Source organism: Ovis canadensis, chromosome 1, assembly GCF_042477335.2.
Source record: "Ovis canadensis isolate MfBH-ARS-UI-01 breed Bighorn chromosome 1, ARS-UI_OviCan_v2, whole genome shotgun sequence".
Lineage (NCBI taxonomy): Eukaryota > Metazoa > Chordata > Mammalia > Artiodactyla > Bovidae > Ovis > Ovis canadensis.
The window spans coordinates 67,752,831-67,777,419 of NC_091245.1; the positions used below are offsets into that span (position 1 = coordinate 67,752,831).

Consider the following 24,589-nt stretch of genomic DNA (forward strand, 5'->3'; position numbering starts at 1 on the left):
AAGAAGCAGATATGAGAATCCAGCTATCTTCTATTAAGTCCACTGGTAAAGAGATTTGCAAAAATGTGAAAAAATGCCATTGTTCTCATTAATTGTTTTTGTTTTGGAGAATATAGGTATCTTTATAATAACATAATATATGTTAACTTGGAATGAGTTTATTATTTTTAAATGAGTTAATATATATATTTTTTAAATTTCATTTTAATTTCTAATGTAGTAAGTATTGATAGGTATCACCCACCTAAAACGTGCTCTTTGAGGTCCTCCTCCTACATTTTAGGACATGAAGGGATTCCCAAGATCAAAAACCTTGAGAACCACAGCTTTTCATTGGTGTATTTTATTCCTGAAATTGTTCCTTGCATCAAAGAACAAGCCCAGTTCCCTCCAAGGTATGCAGGAAACTTATCACGAAGGAGACAATAACCAAATCTATCAAAAGATGTAAACTGTAGCACAAGTACCGTACTTGTTAGAGCTGTCACTGCACCTGGCTCGGGTCACTCCTAATTTGATTAGGTGAGAACTGCTCCATGAACAAGCATCTGAATCGACTCATCCATTTAACAGACAGTTGCTCAGGGCCTCTTGTTTTCCAGGCACTGTGGTAAGTGATGCAGGTGCAAAATAGAACAAACCAGCAGCTTCTAGGCAGAAAGTGGAAGTTAAGACGAGGTTTAGTGCCTGTCTGTGACTGCCACTGGACAGCTGTGACTAGAAAACACTTGGGGCCATGAGATTATAATGATCCATTGAGAAGAAAAAGGTCTTAAAGTGTCAGGAAAATCAAACTTTGAACTAGTCTGAAATGTTAATAACACTAGGAGTAGGCGAAGTTATTTGGCTTGAGTGGCTTGCCTGAAACATATGTTTTGAAAACACACACATGATAACATATAGGTTCTCCCTTCAAGATGCTTGCCACCCAGTGGGTGAGCAAAGTGGAGTTAAGAAAGTTGTGTTTCAGTAAAATGAGGAAATTTTATCAAATGCTGCACAGATGTCAAGTAGGTAGATCGTAGGTAAAAGGAACGCCAAGCGGCTGGATTTTCCATGTTGTGTTAAGACAAATTACTGCTTAAGAAAAAGTCAGGTAAAGCAGTGAGATGGAATGGAACATATTATAATAATTTCCAAAGATAAACACTGCTTATGAAAAAAAAAAAAAAAAACAAAGATAAACACTGGTGAACCCAAATAAGAGGCTTTCATTTTCTTTAGGCTGTTTATTGTACAGGCTTTAATTCAGTATTAGGGAAGAGAAGATCCAAACAAAAAGGCTTGGGAAGACAAGCACCAAATGCAGCCTTTCCCTGCTCTTTAATCAGACTATGTAACAAGGGCAGCTGTAAAGAGCGAGATTATTGGATCCAAAGATGGCAAAAGAGAAACCGTTTTTTTGGCCCTCACTGGCCACCCTTTTTCCTTGCCATGAGATAAGGAAAAAATATTCCTTCTCCCAGTAGCCAGATGATTAATGTGAAGTCTTAAATCATAATACAGGCAATGGGATTAAGCCAAAAGATAGAACAGTGCAGGCGAAGAAAAGGATGTGTCTCTTTTCCCAGAGCCTCAGTATACCCTATTCATCTTCTGTTATTCAGAGAGAGAGGCTGGGGCTTCCCTGGTGACTCAATGGTAAAATATTTGCAATGCAGAAGACTCAATACCTGGGTCAGGAAGATCCCCTGGAGGAGGAAATGGCAACCCACTCCAGCATTCTTGCCTGGAAAATCCCATGGACAGAAGAACCTGGCAGGGCTACAGTCCATGGGGCTGCAAAAGAGTCAGACATGACTTGGAGACTAAACAACAAACAACAGGTGTTTCCAGGGAAAATTGACTTCTCAGAGGATAAGTTTGTGGTTCACAGTGAAATATAAAGTGTTTAGGAAATAGAGGGGGAAAAAATCAAGTCAAAAATCACAGAGACGAAAAAAAAAAACAGGGCAAAACAAAGTTCTCCCCAACACCTCCTCCCCATATAAGATGATCCCATTTATAAGAAAAAGATTAGTGGCAAAGTCATTTGCCTTTCAGGACTTAGTAAATAATTAATACAAACGAATGCTGAGGTTTACACTTTAAAAATAGTTCAAAGCAAAAAAACCCAAGATGACAAGATAAATAGTAAAAACATTTTAAAAGATGGGCTGTGCTGTTTCTGGTATCTTCTGGCTCTTTCTGGCACATCTTTCTGACATTAGAGGAAAGGGAGAGACCAGGAAATAACCGGCAGCTTTGGTCATGCTCTCTCTCTGGGCCTTTAGCTTTGGCCCATTGGAGCTAAAGGGCACCGCTGATTGGACAGGAGTTAGTAAAGTTGCTTGCTGTTTCCATGTGGGGCTCCTTATTTCCTCAAGGGGTGGATTTCTCAATGACTTGTTAAAACCCTAAAGTACAGTGACAGCTCATGGACTAATTCAGACCACTGAATACAACAGGTTGGAGCAGAATTTTCAAATGCTGTGAACAATGCAGTATGTTGTGTGTAAAGATAAATGAATTCACCAGTCACCTCTCTTTTCTCAGAAACATGATTCCGGTGACAGAGTTCCGGCAGTTCTCCGAGCAGCAGCCTGCCTTCCGGGTGCTGAAGCCATGGTGGGATGTGTTTACTGATTACCTGTCTGTGGCCATGCTGATGATCGGTGTGTTTGGATGCACTTTGCAGGTAGGTGCCTAGGTTCATGTCAAAAAAGAGGCAGAGCAAGGCACTAACCCATCGAAACCTCTTTTAAAAGTGTGTGATTTTTAACCATGTATACATTTGTTGCTCTTTCTCTGTTTGCGTGTGGTATTTATAATCATGGCAGGGAGCCTGAAGCCTTATTTCCTGAACTTTCCTAATAAGGTAAATAGGGTATTTGTAAGATTTAGCCGAGTTCAAACAGCAGTTGAGTATAGTCAAGTAGTATTTGATGTCATGAATATCAAAGGGAGTCCTTTATCTTCCAAAGTTGGCTTTACAGTAAAATATAGCATAGATACATACCAACAGTGCCATTTACATTGTTAATATCAAGCTTTTTTCTTTATCTCTTATTTTCACTCCTAAGATTTTCTGAAAGAACTGACATTTTGATGAGATGTTTTCACACCCAGTGCTTTAGTTCTGAATTAAAATGTAACTGAATCATAATTTATTCCATATAGATACTGTACATTCATATGTTGAATTTAGATTTTTTTTTTTTGCACATCTGTGTGTCAGGCACTATCCTTTGTGGCCATAAGCAGTTCATTTCTAGGGGGAAACTAAACAAGAGGTCAGAACAGGTTGTGATAGAGGCTTCTGAAGAGCTCTGAGTGCAAAGGAGGGGAACCAGAGAAATGGTTGCAATACTAAAACTTGAGGACCAGTCAGGAAGAGGGAGCTGGCAATAAAGAAAGTGTTAGGAAGAGGAAAGAAAGTGCTAGGAAGAGGAAAGAAAGCTCTAAGTCATGGATGTGAGAAAAGGACATGCCGCCTCCGGGAGACAGTTTATAGGGCTGCCACCCTTTGGGTGTCTTCAGTGTGAGAGTTGAAGCAGCGCCTGGGAGTGGAGTCAGACCAGGAGGATGTGCTTGGTAAGGTAATGTCAGGAATGGTGGTAGAAAGTGAGTGATGGAAACTGAGGCACCTCTGGAAAAGGCAGCCCTAAGGACAGGTGCAAACCAGGAGAGAGGAGAGGCTCAGGTGTGGTCAGTGAAGGCAGGTGGTTCAACTAACTCACAGGCTGAGGACAGACAAACAGCCTTGAGAAAAACTAGGCCTTTAGAAACCTTAGTGCAAGGGTTGGAAAACTGAATGGAAGTTAAAGGCTGTGGGGTAGATGGAACTTTCATGTATTGATAGATCATCTGAGAGGAAAAGTCAGGAAAGAGGAAAGTAGCTAGAAGTGGTGCAGAAATAAAGACCTAGAAATAAAGACCTTTTTGTTGTTGATTTCAATAATAGTTAACATCTAGTGCTTCCTGGGGCTTCCCAGGTGGGTGCAGTGGTAAAGAATCCACCTGCAATGCAGGAGACGCAGGTTTAGCCCCTGGGTCAGGAAGATCCCGGAGAAGGCAATGGCAACCCACTGAAGTATTCTCATCTGGGAAATCCCATGGAGAAAGAAGCCTGGTGGGCTACAGCCCATAGGGTCGCAAAGGGTCGAACATGACTAAATGTCTAAGCACAGTGCTTCCTACGTGTCAGACACTCTTCTGAACACTTTACATATGTTTCAAATCATTTCATCCTCATACCAACCCTGGATGTTCTATTATTATCCCCATTTATAGATGCAAAACTAAGGCACCAAGAGATTAGGAAAACTTCCAAGGTGACTGACGAAACCCTTGTTGAAATCCAAACAGTTTGGCCCCAAGTCCGTATCCTAATCCCTAACACCAGGCTGCATTTTATTTGCAGGCTGAAAATATTTCGGCCTCCTCCCCATACCAATAAAATGATGCCAGTGAAAAACCAGAGTTTGAAAGAAAGGGCATAAATTCATTCATAAATAAAATAGTTGTTGAAGAACCTACTGTATGATAGACACTGTTGTACAGGCCAGGCATTGTCAATGCAGGAGATAAAAATAAAAGACAAATCTCCTAGCCTTATAAAATTTAAGTTCTATGGGGAAAAAAATAAGCAAAATCAGTCAGTTATATGCTGATTCACTGGAAAAGACCCTGATGCTGGAAAAGACTGAGGGCGAGAGGAGAAAGGGGTGACATAGGATGAGATGGTTGAATGGCATCACTGACTTAACGGACATGAGTTTGCGCAAACTCCAGGAGATGGTGAAGGACAGGGAAGCCTGGCGTGCTGCAGTTCACGGGGTCGCAAAGAGTCGGACATGACTGAATGACGGAACAGCAGCATCAGTATACATGTTAGAAGGTACTAAGAACAATGGAAAAGAAAATAAAGCATACAAGAATGGTAGGAAATCCCAGCAGCTGAGATTAGCACTTGCGGTTCTCAAACAGGGTGCCCTCACCAGGGAGGTGACTTGTGAAGAAGGAACTGAAGTCAGTGCGAGAGCAGCCTAATCCAGATATCCGGGGAGGAGCCGTCCTATCAGAGGGAACAGATGCAGCAAAAGACACGGAGAACCAAGCAGTCACAGTGCCTGCCCCTTCTACAGGAGAAACTGGCATTTGGCTTTCTCAGCTTTCTATCTCAGTTTCCCTGTGCCTGATACAGTACAATGTGCCTGATACAGTAGAACGTTAATTGTGTTTCTAGGCAACATTGCTTATGGCATCAACAGCTGCTGATTGGTCAACTACATCTGGGCTCAGGGAATGATAAAAATGCCCGGTAGGAAGACACAGATGGGATTTCTGTGCTTCTGGTGACACCTGTAACTGGGCATGTCCCTTGACACAGGAAGTATCTATCTACTGAGTTACAAGAGTTGTTGGCTCCTTGGGAACATAAGGCGTCAGAGTAAATCCAGAGCCTGCGCACTGTGGATCTCTCTTCCTTGCACCTGAGATGGTTGCGGAGGAAAAGCCTGGGGAGAGACTAGCTCTTGGGCAGCAGGGTGGACCACCACACATATAGTTGTGAAGATTCCCCCCAAAGGGAAAGAGCCTGATGCTGCCTGGCTGGCAAGCTCTGACTCCAGTCCTGTTTCCAAGTGATTCTGGAACCACGTGAGCTCTGTTATAATACTATAAGTTTGAATGTTGAGGTGAATGTTACAGGCCTGAAGCAGAGGCGTTCCTCATACACTGAGGGTAAAGCCAGGAGGCCAGTGGGCTAGAGCAGAGCGAGGAGTAGAGTAATAGAAGATTGAGGCCTGAGAGGCAACAGCTGCCAGATCTTGGAGGGCCTGGAGGCAACTGTAAAGATTCTGTCTTGCTCCGAGTGAGATGCTCTGTTTGGAGGGTTATCATTATCTGACTTAGGTTTTGACAAGACCACTCTAGGTGCTGAGAATACAGTGTGGGGGGCAAGGATGGAAACGGGAATGACTGAGAAGGCTAGTGCAATAATCCAGGCATGACACAAATCAGATGGCTTGGACTAGGAGTGAAGCTGTGGTTCTGGATATATTTTGAATGGAAAAAAAAAAAATGAGAGTTGCTAGAAGATTGGATTGAATGAGATGAATGAGAGAAAAAGAAATCAAGAATAACTATAAGGTTTTTAGGCCTGAGCCACTGGAAAAAGTTTGTTTTTGAGCATGTTAAGTTTGAAATATGTTAAATGTCCAAGCGGAGAAGTAAACAGTTAAATAGAAGACCCAGGAGTTGATGGTAAGAGAAGAATGATCATCTTCAGGAGGAAAGAGGTGTTGGATCCAGGATCCAGGCGGGGATTATCATTAATTTGGGTAGAGGGAGCACCTTCTACAAGAACAAGAATGATGGCTGCAGAGACATTTTTTGCAGGGAGAGGAAAGACACAGTAAGATGGGAGTGTATGCCTTAGAGCTTCGATGAAGTAGAAAGTGACCCATCTACTGAGAGATTGTGGGGGAAGGGAGGTAGCAAGATGCAGCAGACAAGGTGGGTATGGATTGGGGTCCTCGAGGAGAAGGGCGGATTTGGGAATGGCAAGTTGGGGAAATAGCGGGAGGAGAGTAACATAGGTCTGCAGGAAGACTCTGCATCTGTCTTACTTTATTGCTGTGCCACGCGTGACAGCGGAACTGCTGCAGGGACTTGCTTATTAACAGGCACAGGAGTTTTTCTTGTTTACGTATTCCATTGTAGAAAAGGAAACCACAGAGCATCTATAAGAACTAATAGCTAACTTGGAACAAAATAAATGAAAATGGGAGTGTGTACCTATGAAAATGCCATGATGAACATCATTTAGGAATATGGCTGCTGTGAGTTCAAGCACAACTTAAGCATCTCTTCCTGGGCCCTGGTCAGAACCATCTTCCCAGAGCACAGTCCCCATCATGTCTCTCTGCTACACAGAAGCTTCCAACTTAGCACCCTGCCCAGCACATCGAGTACCTGCTTCTCAGATGGGTGACCCAACCTGGAGCCTTCACACACAGGCCTGTTTCATCCTTACCACCCTTAAGAATATGGATGCCAGTTGACTGGATACCGGAAGTACAATCTGAGATGTCAAGGTTCTAAAACATCTGAAATACCCCAAAGGAAGATTGCATCAGAATGTGAAGGCTACAGAGCTCAGAATTCATATGGGGTAGACCATGGTCTAACAAACATCCCTAAGCACCCTCAGTATATCAGGTGTTGTGTGGTGTGCTAGAGACACTGGAAGAGAATACAGTGCAGCCCCTGCCCTCAGATTGCTAACGGCCTACAGACCACAGGAATACCAAAGCAATGCCGTTCAGTGTGTAAGCACCTCGATGGGGGTAGACTTCAAGAGCATTAAATATGATGTCATCTCAGCTACTGGAAGTTAGGGGCTTGAGGAGGTGAATTTGAGCGAATTCTCAAAGAATAAGTATATAAAACCAAAATATACATTTTTTTTTTGAAAAGAGGAATTAAAGGAAAAAAATCAGTATAAGCAGTAGATTTAGTATGATTATTTCGTAGAACCCTCATTGATGGGTCTTCATAGCCTTGTCCGGGGCATCCTGCTCTGGGTGGGGCATTCCCACAGAATCCAGGATGCTAATAGCACTCCCATTGAGTGACACTGGTAAAGAGCCTGTGACAGAATCTGTATGCATTTTGTTTAGCTCCTATAAGGACCCTTGGGAGGTAGATCAGTCCCATCTTCAGATGCGAATTCTCATCTGAAAAGTTAGGTGATGTCCCAAAGGCAGGAGAGATGCAGCCAGGGTTCAGATCTCAGGTCAGTTCTCCACCATGTGACTTTCACTCCTGTGTACCCTGCCATGGGTGGGATATTATGGAATCATTACAGTTGCAAATTGTAATGGCCAAATTTTGACTTGTAAAACAGAATTTTAAGTATAAAAATAAGTGCAAGATGACTGAAAGAGAACATAGAAAGTTATAACAAGACTGGTTTTTTTCTGAATTACAGCTTAGGTTCTCTAAAAGATTATTCACTGTACACCTACTATTAACAAATAACTTCTAACCTGTAATGAACATTAAAGAAACAAGAAATACAATACAAATTACTAAAGAAAGTAAAACCACCCAGTATTCATGCTGCAAATGAAAGTAATGTTCCCGAGGGGGAGAATTTAAGCTCTTCTTTTAGCTCTGCTGTGATAATCCTGTTTAATGACTGATAAATTCATAAACAAAAGGTTCTCTTTGAAGCTCAAAATCCTTTCCCGTTTCTAAGGGGGTCTTACAATAATCACAATATGTTTTTATGCCTTGATTTTCCCTTTGTGCAATAAAAGTGCAGTCATTCATTCTGATCATGTTTATAAAACAAGATAACTCTTGGGATTTGAAAACACAGCAAAGCAAAATCTCAGCAGGGTTAGAAGAGTACTCATTGGTGGTAAAATAGGATTCCAGCACTTTTTTTACTATTTTATAAATGGCCTCTTCCAATAGCGAACAATAGTTCATTATCTCTTTTTTTTTAATCATTATACAGTTACCCTTTCACTTTATTTTTTTAATTAATTTATTTTTTCAGTTGGAGGATAATTGCTTTACAGTGTTGTGTTGATGACTGCCATGCAAAAATGTGAATCAGTCATATATATATATATATATATATATATATATATATATGTATCCTCTCCTCTTGAGCCTCCCTCCCACCCCACCCCCATCCCACCCTTCTAGGTCATCTCAGAGCACCAGCCTGGGCTGCCTGTGTTATACAGCAGCGTCCCACTAGCTAACTATCTTACACATGGTAATGTATATAATTATCTCTTTATCCCAGAAGAGATGGTATGCATATAGCTTTAACACTATTCAGCTTTGAAAATACTGGGGAAAGGAGGAAGATATTGTCTTGTCAATGGTGTGTTGATTCTTGCCTAGCGATGTGAAGGGATCAAAATCAACATTTGTCTTACTCATCTGACAAATATTTATTCATTTCTGAGCAAGTGACTATTTTCAAGGCTGCCATGGACTAAGAGCACGCATAAAGAGCATTCCTTAGATTTTATCAGTCCACATAACAAACAAATATAAACTCATTGTAAACCAGGAGAGTGTATGTATCCTATTTCTGTACAGTCACACACCCTCAAGGACCAATAGCATAAACACCCAACCTTGTGCTATAAACAATGCTATTCAAATACTCACATTCAATAAAATAGACGAAATCCTGAAAGGTCAACACGCTGCTTCCTGGAAAAATAAGATTGCTTTAGATCTCTGCTCCATGACTCCAGGTTATCTTATTATGACCAAATCCAAAACAGCCCATGGTCAAGCCGTTACCAAATATAGAGTTAACAGTTAGAAACCAGCAACAGGAACTGGAAGATAAGCCCCCTAGAAACCCTAGGGGACTGCTCTGTGACTGCTACACAGGAAAGACATTTCCTGCTTTCTGAATTAGAGGGGAAAAAAGCCAAGAGAATGATTTCAATAACTTGAAATCACCTACAAAAAAGTCCATATAGACCAAGCCAATGGCCAGGAGCAAACTGCCCAGCTGAGTCACACTGAGAAGAGTTTGGGACATCAGAGCTTGCTGGTTGGAGCTGATCCTCACTTGTAGTTTTGCTTCATACTCAACTGCTCTGATTTAGAACATCAGCATCAACTCCATGGCAAATGGCCTTCAACTGAAAATACTCATAGGCAGGTCACTGGAAAGCACAGGTGGTAAAAATTAGTGATTTCGGAGTAGTTCATTTTTTAAAAAAATTTATTTGGCTGTGCGGGGGCTTAGTTGCAGCACATGGGATCTTGGTTACTGTGTGTGAGATCTTTTGTTGCAGCATGAAAACTGGGATTGAACCCAGGCCCCCTGCATTGGGAGCTTGGAATCTTAACCACTGGACCACCAGGGAAGTCCCCAGAATTGTTCGATTACGCGCCCTGAATCCTTGCTTCTGCCTCTCTCCCCAACCCTTTGTTCCATACTACCCAGGATCTCTAGTAGATTTCTCCTTTGCCAAATCTGAATTTACAGATGGAGACTCAGAAATTCTTCCTTAGATTAGCCTATTGTTTAAAGTGAAATTCAGAATCCTAATATAACAACAGATAGTACCAGTGGGGAGGCTTAAAATGAAGACCTCATCTAAGATATGTTTTATTAAGTTTCTGTGTACCCACAACATGTCACCATTCTACTTCACTCTTTGTGGACTATAAAACAAAAATCATTTGATGGTGAAAATAATTTTAAAGAGCAGCCTTTCTCATCTCATCATGGTGGTAGATGCTGTGAGAGAAACACTGTTTCAAAAATCCCTGTTACATCTGGTAACAAAAATATGCCTTAGTTAGGATTTCCTTGTTATGATGGTTTATTCAAACTGATACTTTTTCTTCCCTAGAACTTTATTTCTTGTCATCTATCACCTTGACAACTTAATGTGCAGTGAATTCCTGACCACAAGAATAATATATGAGTGCCTTTCACCTCCTTCTCTTGGGTTTAACACAGGACATGAATCTAAATGCTTTTCTTAGACCATCTGATGCCGCCCAGTGCCACTCAGTGAATGGGGAGCGTTTCCTTTTATTTCACTGTTACGGATTGTTGTGACTTTGTTGCCTATTGATTGTTTAATAATACATCTTTCCCTCAGATAACAAAGCACAGACAAGAGTACTGAATTTTTTCTTCTGTGAAGCAACTGAGATTTACTTATATTTAGTCTCTTGTTAGGACTTCCCGAGTGGCTCAGTTGGTAAAGAACCTGCCTGCAATGCAGGAGACCCAGGTTCAATCCCAGTCTCTTATAGATCCTATGTTGTAAATCACCAAAGTCTGTGTTTAAAAATCTCTGTTAAGCAGGTTTATCATGAGATGGAGGGAGATAACCTTGTATTTCTAATACAATGAGCTTTGATTTGGAGACCCTCCTCTATCCTTCATATGTCAGGCAAGCAGATTCACTCCTCCTCTTCCCTCGCTTGGTTCCTCCCCAAAACCCCTCTTTCCCATTTCACTGAGAACCCTGAACATGTCCAGATCTTCTCGGCCTTCGCAGGGTCTTGGTGCTAAGGATTAGGCTAACACTTGGCACTACATTTTAATTGCAGGGCTTGTAAGTTCCTACATTATATCTGGAATCTTATATTTAACCTACATAATGTGTGCTATTTTTTTGTCCCCATGCTACTGTTTTTCTTTGTGAAATCCTGCACTTTTGTTATTTTTATTTTACAGTTCTTATTGTTTCGGAACATCTGGCCTTCCTATAGTATTTTTTAAATCTAGTATTATTGTTTTGTATTTACTTTAATTTAAACACTCCCAACTAGAAAGATACATGTCAACTGAAAGATTTAACAAAATATAAGATCCCACTCACAGTGGCAATGAAAGCTATTAAGTATCTAGAAATTAAGCTAATCAAGACTACACAAGAACTTCACTAATAGCTTTGAAATGCCTCATAAATGACTTATAAGACAGTTTTAATAAATGGAAAGACACTGTGTTTTTGGATGGCACAAATTTGACATTACAAAGATGTTCAGTCCTCAAAAATTAGTTTATAAATTCAAAGCAATATTAAGAATATTCTAGAAGTTTTTTTTGAGAAACTTGGTGAACATATATAAAAATGTATATGAAGAGTGCTCACTTGTGGTGAAGGGGAATAGAATGGTGTAAGCTGATAAAAGGAAAGAAAAGAGAGGAGGAAGAGGAGATGGGGAGGGAGGGACTTTGCAGGAGCTGATAAAATACTGTGCTTGGAGGACTAAGGAAAGCTCAGCCCTCTGCCCCTGAGGGTTCCCTTGCCCACCACACACATGACAAAACACCTTGACTATATAAACTAATTTCTTCAGATTTCCTTTATAGAAGATGGGTCAGAAGCTCCATCTAATTCTTATTTCTTTCCCAACTGTAAATTTCTAAATCTCTGTGCAAATATTCTATTTACAAGCGGGAAATTTCCTAACTCTAAATCTCACAAGTGGGTACATCATTAACTCTTAAGATGTAGCATCCATTGTTTCAAGAGCAAAACTCTAGCTGAAAGAATTATCTCTAATTGTTGGAAATAGAAACCTTGTAAGACCAGGCCTCACTTGTAAGGTTCATTCATGTGTCCCCGGAAGGAAAGACAGTAGTGGTCCTGGATAAGTAAGTACTCACCAGAGTTCATTCTGTGGAATGACAGGATGAGTGAGGAAGAATGCATGCGACATTTTTGCCGTGTGCTAATGTACGGTGAGCATTTGTGTGCTAAGGCGCTTCAGTCGTGTCCGACTCTTTGTGACTCCATGGACCATAGCCTGCCAGACTGCTCTGTCCATGGGGTTCTCCAGGCAAGAATACTGGAGTGATTGCCATTTTGTTCTCCAGGGGATCTTCCTAATGCAGGAATCGAACCTGTGTCTGTTATGTCTCCTGCATTGGCAGGCAGGTTCTTTACCCATGGTGCCACCTTAACAGCCTTGAAAAGGGACTGAGACCTTTGAACTACCGAGATACTGTACTAATTTCTGGGTATTTTACACCATAACTCAAGAGACTGTGACCAGTAGAAAAAAGAGACCAAAAACCTGTACGAGACCTAGTTGAAGGTACACATAGCCTAAAGCTGAGAAAATTGATGAGATCATGAGAAAAGATAGCAGGTACTCATACGGCTGCCATGTGAAAAGTGTAAATGGTCTAAACTGATTTCATGTGTCCTAGGACACCAAATAGAACCAACAACAGACGTTTTAGAAGGAAGGCTTTGGCTCAGTACAAACCCAACTTTCAAAACGTTAAGCTCTTTCTGAAAATACCGTGTTCAGCTGAGAGTCTCCCGTTACTGGAGATGCACATGCAGAGAGTGAATGGCCGGGCAGAAGGGAGCCTACAAGGACAATCCACATGTTGAGAACTGTGGGCATTTGTCCTCTACATACGATCAAGTTCTAGGCAGTGAGTTTAGGCAGGGATAAAAATGACAAGGCCCTACCAAAAAACTATCAACTGATACATTTAAAATTCAATGTCAGGTGTATTTTAAGTGCTTTGTAAAAAAGCAGTGTAAGGAGAGAGAGAGACAGGGGCCCTACTTTAAGTAAGGTGGTCAAGGAAATCCACTCTGAAAAAGTAACATTGGAACAATACCAAAGGAGCTGAGATGGGGAGGCATGGGGGTATCCAGAAGAAGAACATTCCAGGCAAAGGAAACACGAGGCCAGTGTGGCAGGTACAGAGACGGCACAGGCGAGTGTGGTGCGTCCACTGTTTTCTTGCTAGGATCCACCGTGTGAGGCTTGACATCAGTCTTGACCTAAGTGGGACATTACCACAAATGTCAGGCATCTGAGATTTAAGCTTCAGACTTGTCAGAGTTAAGACAAAGAATTTAATCCTGTAGTATGTAAAATCTGGGACCTTATGACCTCCCAAAGCAATTAGTATTACCTCTTTGTTGACAACTAATCACAGTGTGTAGAAGAAAATACTAACATATCTCATTGCCCATTCAAGACTTCAAGTTGCTCAAAGGCAGGATCTGTGATTGGTACATCTTTGTACCCACTTTTATGTCTTAGACCTAACACACAAGAAATGTGTGTTGAGTGAATGCATCAATGTGCTTCAGCAGCTTTAAGAATTTATTAACTGTCTTAGTAAAAACAATTGTACAAACTCTTAATTTAAAACTGGATCATAAACTGATGGAGGGAAGCTTTGTGTGGTATAATTAATGAGAGGTGATAAAAATCAGATCTCCCCTGCAAAAAAGTAGAAAAAGCAGCCAGTAGCAAGTAATCTTTCTTTAGGAGTATCAGAGATTAAGCACAGCCCTCTGCAGAACTGGATAGGAATGCGAGGAGCATCCTCTCTAGAACAATTATCATAAACCCAGTGCCGGAGAAAGGAGACAGGCCCTTAAGCTTGAGCAATAAACTTGAAAGAAAAAATCCTTTGAGGATGTACTGCAAAAATGTGCTAAAAATAGATCAACAACTCCTGACTTGTATATTATGTGCCCTCACGTGTTAGAAAATTACAACCAAAATTGTGTAAAAAAAATAAAATCATGCTTTTATGGCAAAGAGGCTTAAGAAACTGTAGACATTGAGGCACCTTGGAAGAGCAAGTTACAGAATCACTGCAGTGAAGCCAATGAAGTATATTTTTACTGAACCAAGAATTTGTTATGTTTTGGCCATTTGTGGTTGTTTTATAATAAAGTTGAATGCCGTGGTGAAAATCAGGTCTTTCTTGTACAGCTGACTGTCCATTCATACGGATGTTGGGTGGAGAAATATTTTTAGGGCATCCCAAACTAAACCTCGTTGTGAGTGTTGACTGAGTTTTGTAATGGTGTTAGTACTTAACCATGTACACGTGAAATAGATTTTACAAGCTGCCTTGAGAGTCTAAAAACCTCCATGTTGTGTTGTGGGAAAATGGTTTCTTCTTTCTAAACAACCAGATTTCAAACAAACTTTTGAAGGCTTGCTTATGTTCATTAACTATTTAGTATACTTTAGTCTTTCAGAGATTAAAAAAAAAATTATTTAAAATTTAGTGGTTTCTGAGCAATGGTGATATTTTCATGATATTGGTTTAATCTAAAAAGGTCATTCTAATCTAAGAAGGTCTTGCACTAGTTAAAATTCTTTTAAAGAAACAAAAGTAATAGAATTTCAGAATTGGAAAAGAATTTAGAGATGATTTAGTACAAGTTCTCATCCAATATAGAAATCTCTTTTATGGCATCCTTGACAAATTAATATCTGGTTTCTATTTGAGCGAATTTGGTAATAGGGAGAAGTGTGCTGTTTAATCACATTTTTGCTATGAAACTGCAAGTAAATCAGTACATATTTACTGAATGTTGACTAGGTTCCCAGCACTGTTAGATATTATTGGGAGTAAAAATAATTTAAGGCTCCATCTCTTGAGAAGCTTAAGGAATAGTTGGAAAGCAAAGTAACACATTCATTTATTGTGCCAGTTTATTCAGTATATGGTGTTATAGGCACTGTGCTAAGTTCTGATAACACAAAACTTGCTCTTGGCCCTAAAGATGTTTAAACTGTTGCAAAGATAGACACTCAAATACATCTTTCTAAAACACAATATAATTGCTGGTGTGTGTGTGTGTGTGTGCGCACGCGCATGTGTGCATGTTCATATTGCAGTGACCATAGATTGCAATAGCTGCCAAAGAGGAAGAATAGTTATGTCTACCTGGGGAAATCAAGTTTCTTCATATTCTGTTTAGGATGGTTTAAATTATATTCCTGAAAAAAAAAAGTGTTGTGGTGTACTATAAAGAATAAAACTTGTAAGGCAAAATAAAATTTAATAAATGTCATGTGGAAGTGTCTAGCAAATAAAGACTTTCAACTTTTTAGATGTATGTAACAGTATTTTATTTCTAAGAATAAAGAAATAGAGGCTTTGAAATGTATACATCACTGCTTATTATGTAATAGCAAGTTAAAATCTTTAGGCTTCCTAAGAAGTAAACTATTCTGACTGGCAGTATTAGAATTAGATACTTTAGCTTTGAGTTGGTATCTCCCTACTCAAGGTACATTAATCTTAAGAGCTGGCGAGATTCTTTGGACCAATACCTAAAACTAAGGCTGTGTAATCTTAAATTCAAATGTGTTATGTTTTGGGATGTTAATGTAAGCTTCTAAAGTGTTGGAGCTGGACTCGGGAAATGCCTAATGCAGGAGGAGACGATGTTGCAGAGAGCCTCTTCTGAATCACTTCTGTGAATCGTTTGTATTGGTCAGTTGCTTAATTTTAAACCTTTAGAAATTCTGTAGTGTCATCCACAGTCTTTTGTCTAATAAACAGACCGTCAACTGCGTCATCAGTTTACCTTGTAAGAAACCTCATATATTCCGTGGAAATCTTAAATCTGGGTTAATTTTTTATAATTTCAGCTAGGTCAAGTAAAATTAAAGGAAAAATTGAAGCTTCCCTCAGAGCTTCAAGCAAAAAAAAATGGGGACTCTGCCATATGATGTTGGGTAAAACACATGGCCTTTCTGAGCCAGTTTCATTAAATGAGCAACATTGGCATCATTTTCATTTCACAGATGATGGGAGAAACATAATGGTAAAATAGAAATGTGTTATATTTGGTCTCTAACTCTAGACTTCAAAAGCCTTCTCTTCATCTGACATTTCTAGATGTCTTAGGTGTGATTAATTGAGTCTCTGGCAAAGAGATTGAAAGATGTGTAAGATCAAGGTCCAAATGCCCAGATCTTCCCTCTCACAGCTGTCTGCTTCCCTCTTCTAAAGGATCTGCAGGAGCTATACAAGCAAAGGACAGACAGACAAAAGAACATTTGATGAAAACTAAACTGTGGCCCCAGACCTCACTGTCACTCTCCCAGTGAGCTAGGCCAGAACTCAGATAAGTCACAAGGACTTCCTTTGGCTAAACACTGAAGGCTGAACGAGAAGCGGGTGGGAGAGCACAGAAAGCCTCCTTTATCCTCTTTCCCTGTACTTTAATCTCTGTCTCCCTGGAGCAAGAAAAGGGGAAGCTGGGCCAAGAAGAGACTGGATGAGGAGGAGCTTGTCTGAGCAATCCTCCCTCAGGCCCTTCCAGGGTATAATCCACTTCTAAGAGGGGGGCAGCTCCAAACCCACCTATCACATCAACTTCACAGAATAAGAGAGACTTCAGAGTGATGACTCCTATGAGAAGCTCTAAAGAGAGACTCCAGACAAACAAATTCCGAGAGAGCCCCTGCTCAAACTCAGAGCCTTAACCCCCAACCCCTTAAGTACCAAGGTTCAATACCTTTTCCTTTAATGTTACCATCTCTACCAACCCTCTTTCTCCTAGAAAAGGAGGAATAAAGTAGAGTCTTGAGTTCTGCCCAAAGATCAACCATCAGATGAGTTAGGAAAAAAGAAAAAAAAAATCCACAGCTAAAATTGACCTTATATGGTAAAAGGTCTATTCGCCTGGAATGTGTGGAACCAAATTAATGGTATTTCTGGAGTCCAGATAGCTTGACTTCCAAAAAAACATAAAATGATTGGAAAAAAGAATTCTCCAACCATCCATCACACCTAAATGACTCAGGATTGGCATGATTCTTGCCTTACCTGCAAGCCTTCTATATCATGTAAGTTAAAGTGTTTGTCGTTGGGCACGTCCAGCTCTGAGACCCCATGACCTATAGTCTCCCAGGCTCCTCTGTGCATGAAATTCTCCAGGCAAAAATACTAGAGTGGGTTGCCATTCCCTTCTCCAGGGGATCTTCCCGACCCAGGGATTGAACCTGGGTCTCAGCAGAATCTTTGCCATCTGAGCCACCAGGGTAGCCCTAATGATGTCATAACAAGATACAGCTGTTCTCTCCTACAAATAATACCATCTTTTCTTTCACATGGATTGACCCACAGCCTGGCAATTGACATCATTCATTTGCTGAATAGTAGAACAAATTATTCTTTGATTACTATAAAAGGTTTCTGAAATAAATTATCACTTTTTAAAAGATTCTTTTAGTACTTCTTTGTCTGTTTGGTTGGTGCCAGTGGTAGAATTCTGTATCTCTGTGCTGTTTGTACATTGGTGTGAATAGTCCAGGAGATTTATGTTTCCCTGGGACTCTTCCAGTTTCTATCTTAACTCTTGCTCACAAATTTGTCAGTGAACTACAGAGTGTCCAGAGATAAGTCAGCTCAACTGAGAACTAAGATTTCAGCCCCAGAGCGTTGCTTCAGAAAGAGCTTTTTCTTCATTATTTCGAGAGCATAATTTTAAATATTTCAAAATTCTAGGCAACAGAAATAAATTGCCATGGTTATGAATCACTAACAGTATGTTCCTATTGTTTATCCAGAGTTTTTGTATATGCACTAAATTTTCTCATATGGTTTTGACCTTGAAGTGGAACGCTTTCCACTTAACTCATGATAGATGAAATAATTCATTAGCCTACTTGGCTTATCTGAAGTTATTGATATTTCTCCCAGGAATCTTGATTCCAGCTTGTGCTTCCTCCAGCCCAGCGTTTCTCATGATGCACTCTGCATATAAGTTAAATAAGCAGGGTGACAATATACAGACTTGACTTACTCCTTTTCCTATTTGGAACTAGTCTGTTGTTCCATGTCCAGTTCTAAATGTTGCTTCCTGACCTGCATACAGGATTCTCAAGAGGCAGGTCAGATGGTCTGGTATGCCCATCTCTTTCAGAATTTTCCACAGTTTATTGTGATCCACACAGTCAAAGGCTTTGGCATAGTCAATAAAGCAGAAATAGATATTTTTCTGAAATGCACTTGCTTTTTCGATGATCCAATGGATGTTAGCAATTTGATCTCTGGTTCCTCTGCCTTTTCTAAAACCAGCTTGAATATCTGGAAGTTCATGGTTCACATATTGCTGAAGCCTGGCTTGGAGAATTTTGAGCATTACTTTACTAGCGTATGAAATGAGTGCAATTGTGAGGTAGTTTGAGCATTCTTTGGCATTGCCTTTCTTTGGGATTGGAATGAAAACTGACCTTTTCCAGTCCTGTAGCCACTGGTAAGTTTTCCAAATGTGCTGGCATATTGAGTGCAGCACTTTCACAGCATCCTCTTTCAGGATTTGAAATAGCTCAACTGGAATTCCATCACCACCATTAGCTTTGTTTGTAGTGATGGCCCACTTGACTTCATATTCCAGGATGTCTGACTCTAGGTGAGTGATCACACCATCGTGATTATCTGGGTCATGATCTTTTTTGTACAGTTTTGTACATTTGTACTCTTGATGAAAATGAAAGAGGAGAGTGAAAAAGTTGGCTTAAAGCTCAACATTCAGAAAACTAAGATCATGGCATCCGGTCCCATCACTTCATGGCAAATAGGTGTGGGAAACAGTGGAAACAGAGGCTGATTTTATTTTTCTGGGCTCCAAAATCACTGCAGATGGTGATTGCAGCCATGAAATTAAAAGACACTTACTCCTTGGAAGGAAAGTTATGACGAACCTAGACAGCATATTAAAAAACAGAGACATTACTTTGTCAACAAAGGTCCATCTAGTCAAGGCGATGGTTTTACAGTGGTCATGTATGGATGTGAGATTTGGACTATAAAGAAAGCTGAGTGCCGAAGAATTGATGCTTTTGAACTGTGGTGTTTGAGAGTCCCTTGGACTGCGAGGAGATCCAACCAGTCCATGCTAAAGGAGATCAGTCCTGGGTGTTCATTGGTAGGACTGATGTTGAAGCTGAAACTCCAATACTTTGGCCACCTGATGTGAAGAGCTGACTCATTGGAAAAGACCCTGATATTGGGAAAGATTGAGGGCAGGAGGAGAAGGGGACGACAGAGGATGAGATGATTGGATGGCATCACCAACTCAATGCACATGGGTTTGGGTGGACTCTGGGAGTTGATGATGGACAGGGAGGCCTGGCATGCTGCAGTTCATGCGGTCGCAAAGAGTCAGACATGACTGAGCAACTGAACTGGCTGACTGACTTGGCTTATCTGAAAATACCATGAAGCAAAAAGAAAACAGTGTTTAATTTTATCCACTTCCTCATTTTTCTTTTCTTTTTTTGTGAGTCCTAAAGAAGCTTTCCTCAAAAGTAAAGGGATGAAAACAATGTAGATACAACTAAAATTCAAGATGTAGGAAATGAAAACATTCTTGATGACTAGGAAGTCTCAGGCTAACCAGGGTTAAAAAAAATTAACATTCACAGTATGTATAGTCATCCTTACCTCGAAAAGTCAGTGTATGTATATTCATAGTGGTAGGAGAATTGCTTTTATTAAAGCGAGATATCAAAATGCAGATAGGATCCTAATGTAGATGTGTTGGTTTCTCTTTATACTTGGGATTTAAATGAATGGGTAGTGCCTCTCAAATCTGGCACTCTCTTTGTGTATCTTCAATGAGTCAGCACTTTGCTCCGGCTTTAGGAATCACTAGGCTGACATCACTTGGCAGTTTGGAGGTTGTGTGAAATGAGCTGCTTCATCTCAGACGAAGAGAGCTAGAAGGCCAGTTTTTCCAGATGTTCACTGGCATCTGATTTTATACATGTGTGTACTTGCCACTGTTGCAGTTTGTTTTCCTTTGGGGAGAGGGCACAGTGTTTGTTTATTCACCTCATATTTATTGTGCACTTACTTTGTACCAAGCAATGTCAATAGGATGGAGCTTATCTGTATCTTTACTGGTCTAGAAGGTAAAGTGATAATAGAAAATTAAACTATGTTTCCATAGGTGCTGCAATAGAGGGAAAATCCAGACTTAAAAAACTGCTCCCATTAACTGTATAATTTTGTTCTATACAGTAATGGCCCAGGTAATTATGCTTTAACCTTTTCAGAGTTTAATTCTTACACCAGACTAGTGGCATTTGATGTTCCTCAGAGAAATTTTTGATGACACTTCGCTAGAGAAGATCTGCTTGCCGTCCGGTTTTTAATCATGTACAGATGAATCCTACAGCATGTGTATTATTGCTGTACCTTACCACCAAGAGAACTCATTAATTCAAAAGTCTAAGTTTTAATCAGTTCATCCCTCCAATATCCCTGAGATTTTTTTTTTCCGAGGACATTGATTCCATGCCTCAAAAGTGCCAGGGAATGATTTTTTTTTTTTCTCCTTTTCCTGTTGCTATTGAGGAAATAAGCAACCCATAAAAACAGACTTTTTACTCAGTCCTTATGTTTATTAATAAACATCTTAAAATTTGGCAATTTTCTTTATACTGTTCTTTCTGTCTCTCTTTCTTTCCCTCTTTACACTCTGGGTCTAAACTTCCTCTATACACAGGGTGTTATTTCCTGACCATCACATAAGTTTTAAACATCATCATTAAATAAGGAAGATACCATGTGCATAGCAGGCAGGACATGATGCCACACCCTTGCAGTCTTGCTTTTCCATTTCCCCTGGAGACAAGGACTTGTTTGTGTTGGTGAGAGTGATGCCGTGTGTGTGGTGGCTCATGCGTGTCTATTTTTGTTCCCCATGGTGATTGCCCCCAAGTTCACATGTATTGGGCGTGGAGACTAGCAAGCTTTATGAATAAGACATTTGCTGAGAATTAAAGCGTTTAAATCTTCACCCATTTAGAACCATCTTGCATGCCTTTTTCAGTTCCTTTTATTTCTCAATAAGATGTTTGGTTCTTAAAATATTCTGTGAGCCTTGAAACAAATTCTGGCATTCTGAGTTAATCCTGTCACTGATGAGGGTAAATCTTATGTCTCTTGAGGATAGATGCTTTTGTCTCCTAGCGTGTTTCTGAGAGAACATAATTAATGCAGTTTGTACATTAACTGATAACTTAGTGATATGAAAATTAATTCCCTTCCCTTGTATCACCATCATTTTTTCCCAGGAGAAATGAGTCTACCTCAGAAAGGATGGCGACAGTCTGTCTTTTTAATCTTTTTTTAAAAAATCTTATTTATTTATTTATTCATTTTTGCCATGTTACACAGGCATGTGAGATCCTAGCTCCCCAACCAGGGATTGAACCCCTACCCCCTCCAGTAGAAGCACAGAGTCCTAACCACTGGACTGCCAGGGAAGTTCCATCTTTTTAACCTTATCCCTTGTTCTTTGTAAGTGCAGTTCTTTGCCTCCTATCTCTGGATCCCACAGGTTTCTGACCTTATCCTCCCCCCTAAACCTATCCAGGTCCAGCAGCTCTGAGGCTCCAGTGAAGTTGCTCTGACTCCATGAATCCTTCTCCGCTGCAAGCCTTAGCTTATTGCGCTTACCACGTCATTCCCTTGATGTGTATACAACATTGTGTGCACCCTTGTTTGACTTTTCATGTGGCTGTTTATGTTTCTCCAACAAGAATGTAAGTGCTTTTAGAACAGGGAATATTGGTTATGCCTCCTTGATTTTCCTATGATGGTTAGCATAAAGTAGATCTTCAGTAAGTTTTAGTTAATAAAGGATAGCCTGTCCTTAGTATCTCTGAATAAGCCCCAGGGAATAGATCTTTGGGATCTGTTTCTTACTAGATCATTCTTAGATCAGCAGAGATAACTTGTTCTATCAGACTGGGGACAAATCTGCTTGGTCTTCAGGGTCCAACCCTCTGGAACCAGTTGTATCTGGAGAGTGGAGGGAAGGTAAAGGATAAAGTTAATCACCTTCCTGTTGGCCCATCTGTCACTTTGTGACTGCAGTCTACCTGTCCATGTCCAACTTGCCATAACCAAGTTAAAGCATCATCTTTTAAAAGAACAGGCCACCATCTAAAGAATATACCTGAGTCACACATTAGCATACTGGAATGACGACTGCTGATTTATCATATGCAGCAAGTTTTCTCACTTCTTTCAGTGATAATACAATCATAACTATGATTTAAAGTCTAAACCAGAAAAATGATTTAGGAATTATAATTCATAGAAAAAGAGTACTGGACTTAATTGTCAAAGTTGTAGGAAAATGAGACCTCTCATATGCTGTTAAGGGGAGATGTATATAAAGAAATCCAGACTTTTCTTGGTGGGAGAAGCATTTGACGTCGTAAGTTTACCTTGTTTGGTACTACCCAAGCAATATTGTTTATTCATAATGGTAGCTTGCTCATCAGTCATTTCCAACTCTTTGCAACCCTTTGGACTGTGACCCCCACACCTCCTCTGTCTATGGGATTTCCATGGGTTGCCATTGCCTTCTCCGGGGAATCTTCCTGACCCAGGAATTAAACCCATCTCTGCTGTTTCCTGCATTGCAGGTGGATTCTTTACCCACTAAGCCAGTGGGGAAGCTCATAATAGTCATGAGACTAATTTTTTTTTAAATTTCAACACACTGCCTCCCTCTCCTGAAAAGATAGTAAGGCAAGAGTTATTCTTGAAAACACTCTGTTCAATGTGCATAGCCACGATAAAGCCATGATAAAGAGAGATATTAAAAACACATACATGGACTTAAAAGCAAGATAAACGGTTCTGTGGAGCACAAATGGAATACTGAGTGGGGCTGAGGCAATAGCCGGGCTATCATCCAAATGTAGGCAGTAGCAGCCAGGAGTTCAGCTCCTGCCAGTAAAGGAACTAAAAATGCACCAAGCAAGATAAGAGACTGGAGTCCGGTCACCATAGCCAAAGGCCCTCATTTCCAAGAGGAAGCTAAAAAGAATGGCGATTAACTGACTGCTAGAGCTGGTGCTTCAGAGGAAACCATGCATCTGGGGTGCCTCCCAACCAGGAACTGAGTCAGCCCGCCTGGAACTGTGAGAGCCTGACATCACAGCGGAGCAGCAAAACATCGTGACAGGTCCTAATAGTGGACTGGGAGGCTGGGTGCAGGAAACCACAGAAGAGCTCACGCGAGAAAAAGTCTCCTCAGAATGAGCCTACCGCCCAGAACGCATGAAGACAGCTATGCTAAGAAAGCCTCTCAGCAAAATTGACAGTTGGAATATTGATCACCCCACTCTAGAGGAAACTAAGCTTTGCAACAATAATGAAGTTAAAATAAACATATTTACTAAAGTGTAAAAAAATAAAAAGCAGAAAAAATAGATTTAGAGTGGTCAAGGAGATAAAACATAAAAAAGTAGGTAGATATGTCATAAGATCAAATGAATATAAAAAATTTAGAAAGCATAGAAATACAAAACTGCTGAAATTTAAAATATCAACAGGCAGAAGAATAACACTGTACTCAGTTGCAAGAAGTAATGAATTAGAATTCTGAGTTACCCAGAGCCCAGCACAGAGATGTGAATTAAAAAGTGCAGACACACCTGTGGAAAATCAGTTGAGAGACTCTAACATATATCTGATAGGGATTGCAGGAAAAAATGGAAGAAATGATGAAGCAATTTTTGAAGCAATTATTTAAAGAGATTTTCCTGAAGTTTTCCAAAATTGAAGAAAGTCAAGTCCTTAGCTATAAATATTGAGCAGTGTTCATCTACATACATTTAAAATTAAGGTGAAAATGTAAAAGATCTTTTATTAAAGATAAAATCTTCAAAGCTACCCTAGAGAAAGAGAGATTGCTCCTCAGAGAACAAACTCAAGCTGATAGCAGGCTTCTCATCAGCAAAAGAGGCCAGAATAAAATGGAATAATATGTTTAAGTGCTGAAAGGAAATTACTGTCAACGCAGAATTTTATAATTTACTGAATTATTACTCAAGAGTGAAAGCAATATAGACATGTTCAGACGTATGAGGCATATGAATTTTCTATCCACAGGCCCTTATTAAAAGAACTATTAAGGGATACACTTCAACCCATAGGCAAAGGAACTCGGGGGAAGATAAAGGATCTGAGACAGTGGGTGAGCACATGATTTAATAAATATGTAGATAATCACAATGAATATAGATTATTTTTTTATATTATGTGTTTCAAAGGAGAGCTAAAACAGATTCTGGGAAAAACAAAACAGGATAGTTCAATGGATAGTTAAAACATGCTTGGAAGAGGAGGTAAGGATTCTGAAAAGCTTTAAGTGTATACATTCTAAGAAATTATATGTAACCTTCACTACAGAAATTTAGTCTACACATTCCCAACCAGCTGAGGCAGGATGGAAAATAGAAGATGCGGAAAATGTTATCAGGGCAACAGAAA

At 40.1% G+C, this 24,589-nt stretch overlaps 1 protein-coding gene across 1 annotated transcript in view; it reads left to right on the forward strand.

The window, feature by feature from the left end:
- Positions 1-24,589, forward strand: part of LRRC8C (leucine rich repeat containing 8 VRAC subunit C) — an 83,049-nt gene that overhangs the window by 48,140 nt on the left and 10,320 nt on the right. The window contains exon 2 of the mRNA XM_069597462.1: positions 2,536-2,677. Coding sequence (XP_069453563.1) covers positions 2,540-2,677 — 138 coding nt within the window. The 5' untranslated portion in view covers positions 2,536-2,539. The remainder of the gene's footprint in view (positions 1-2,535; positions 2,678-24,589) is intronic.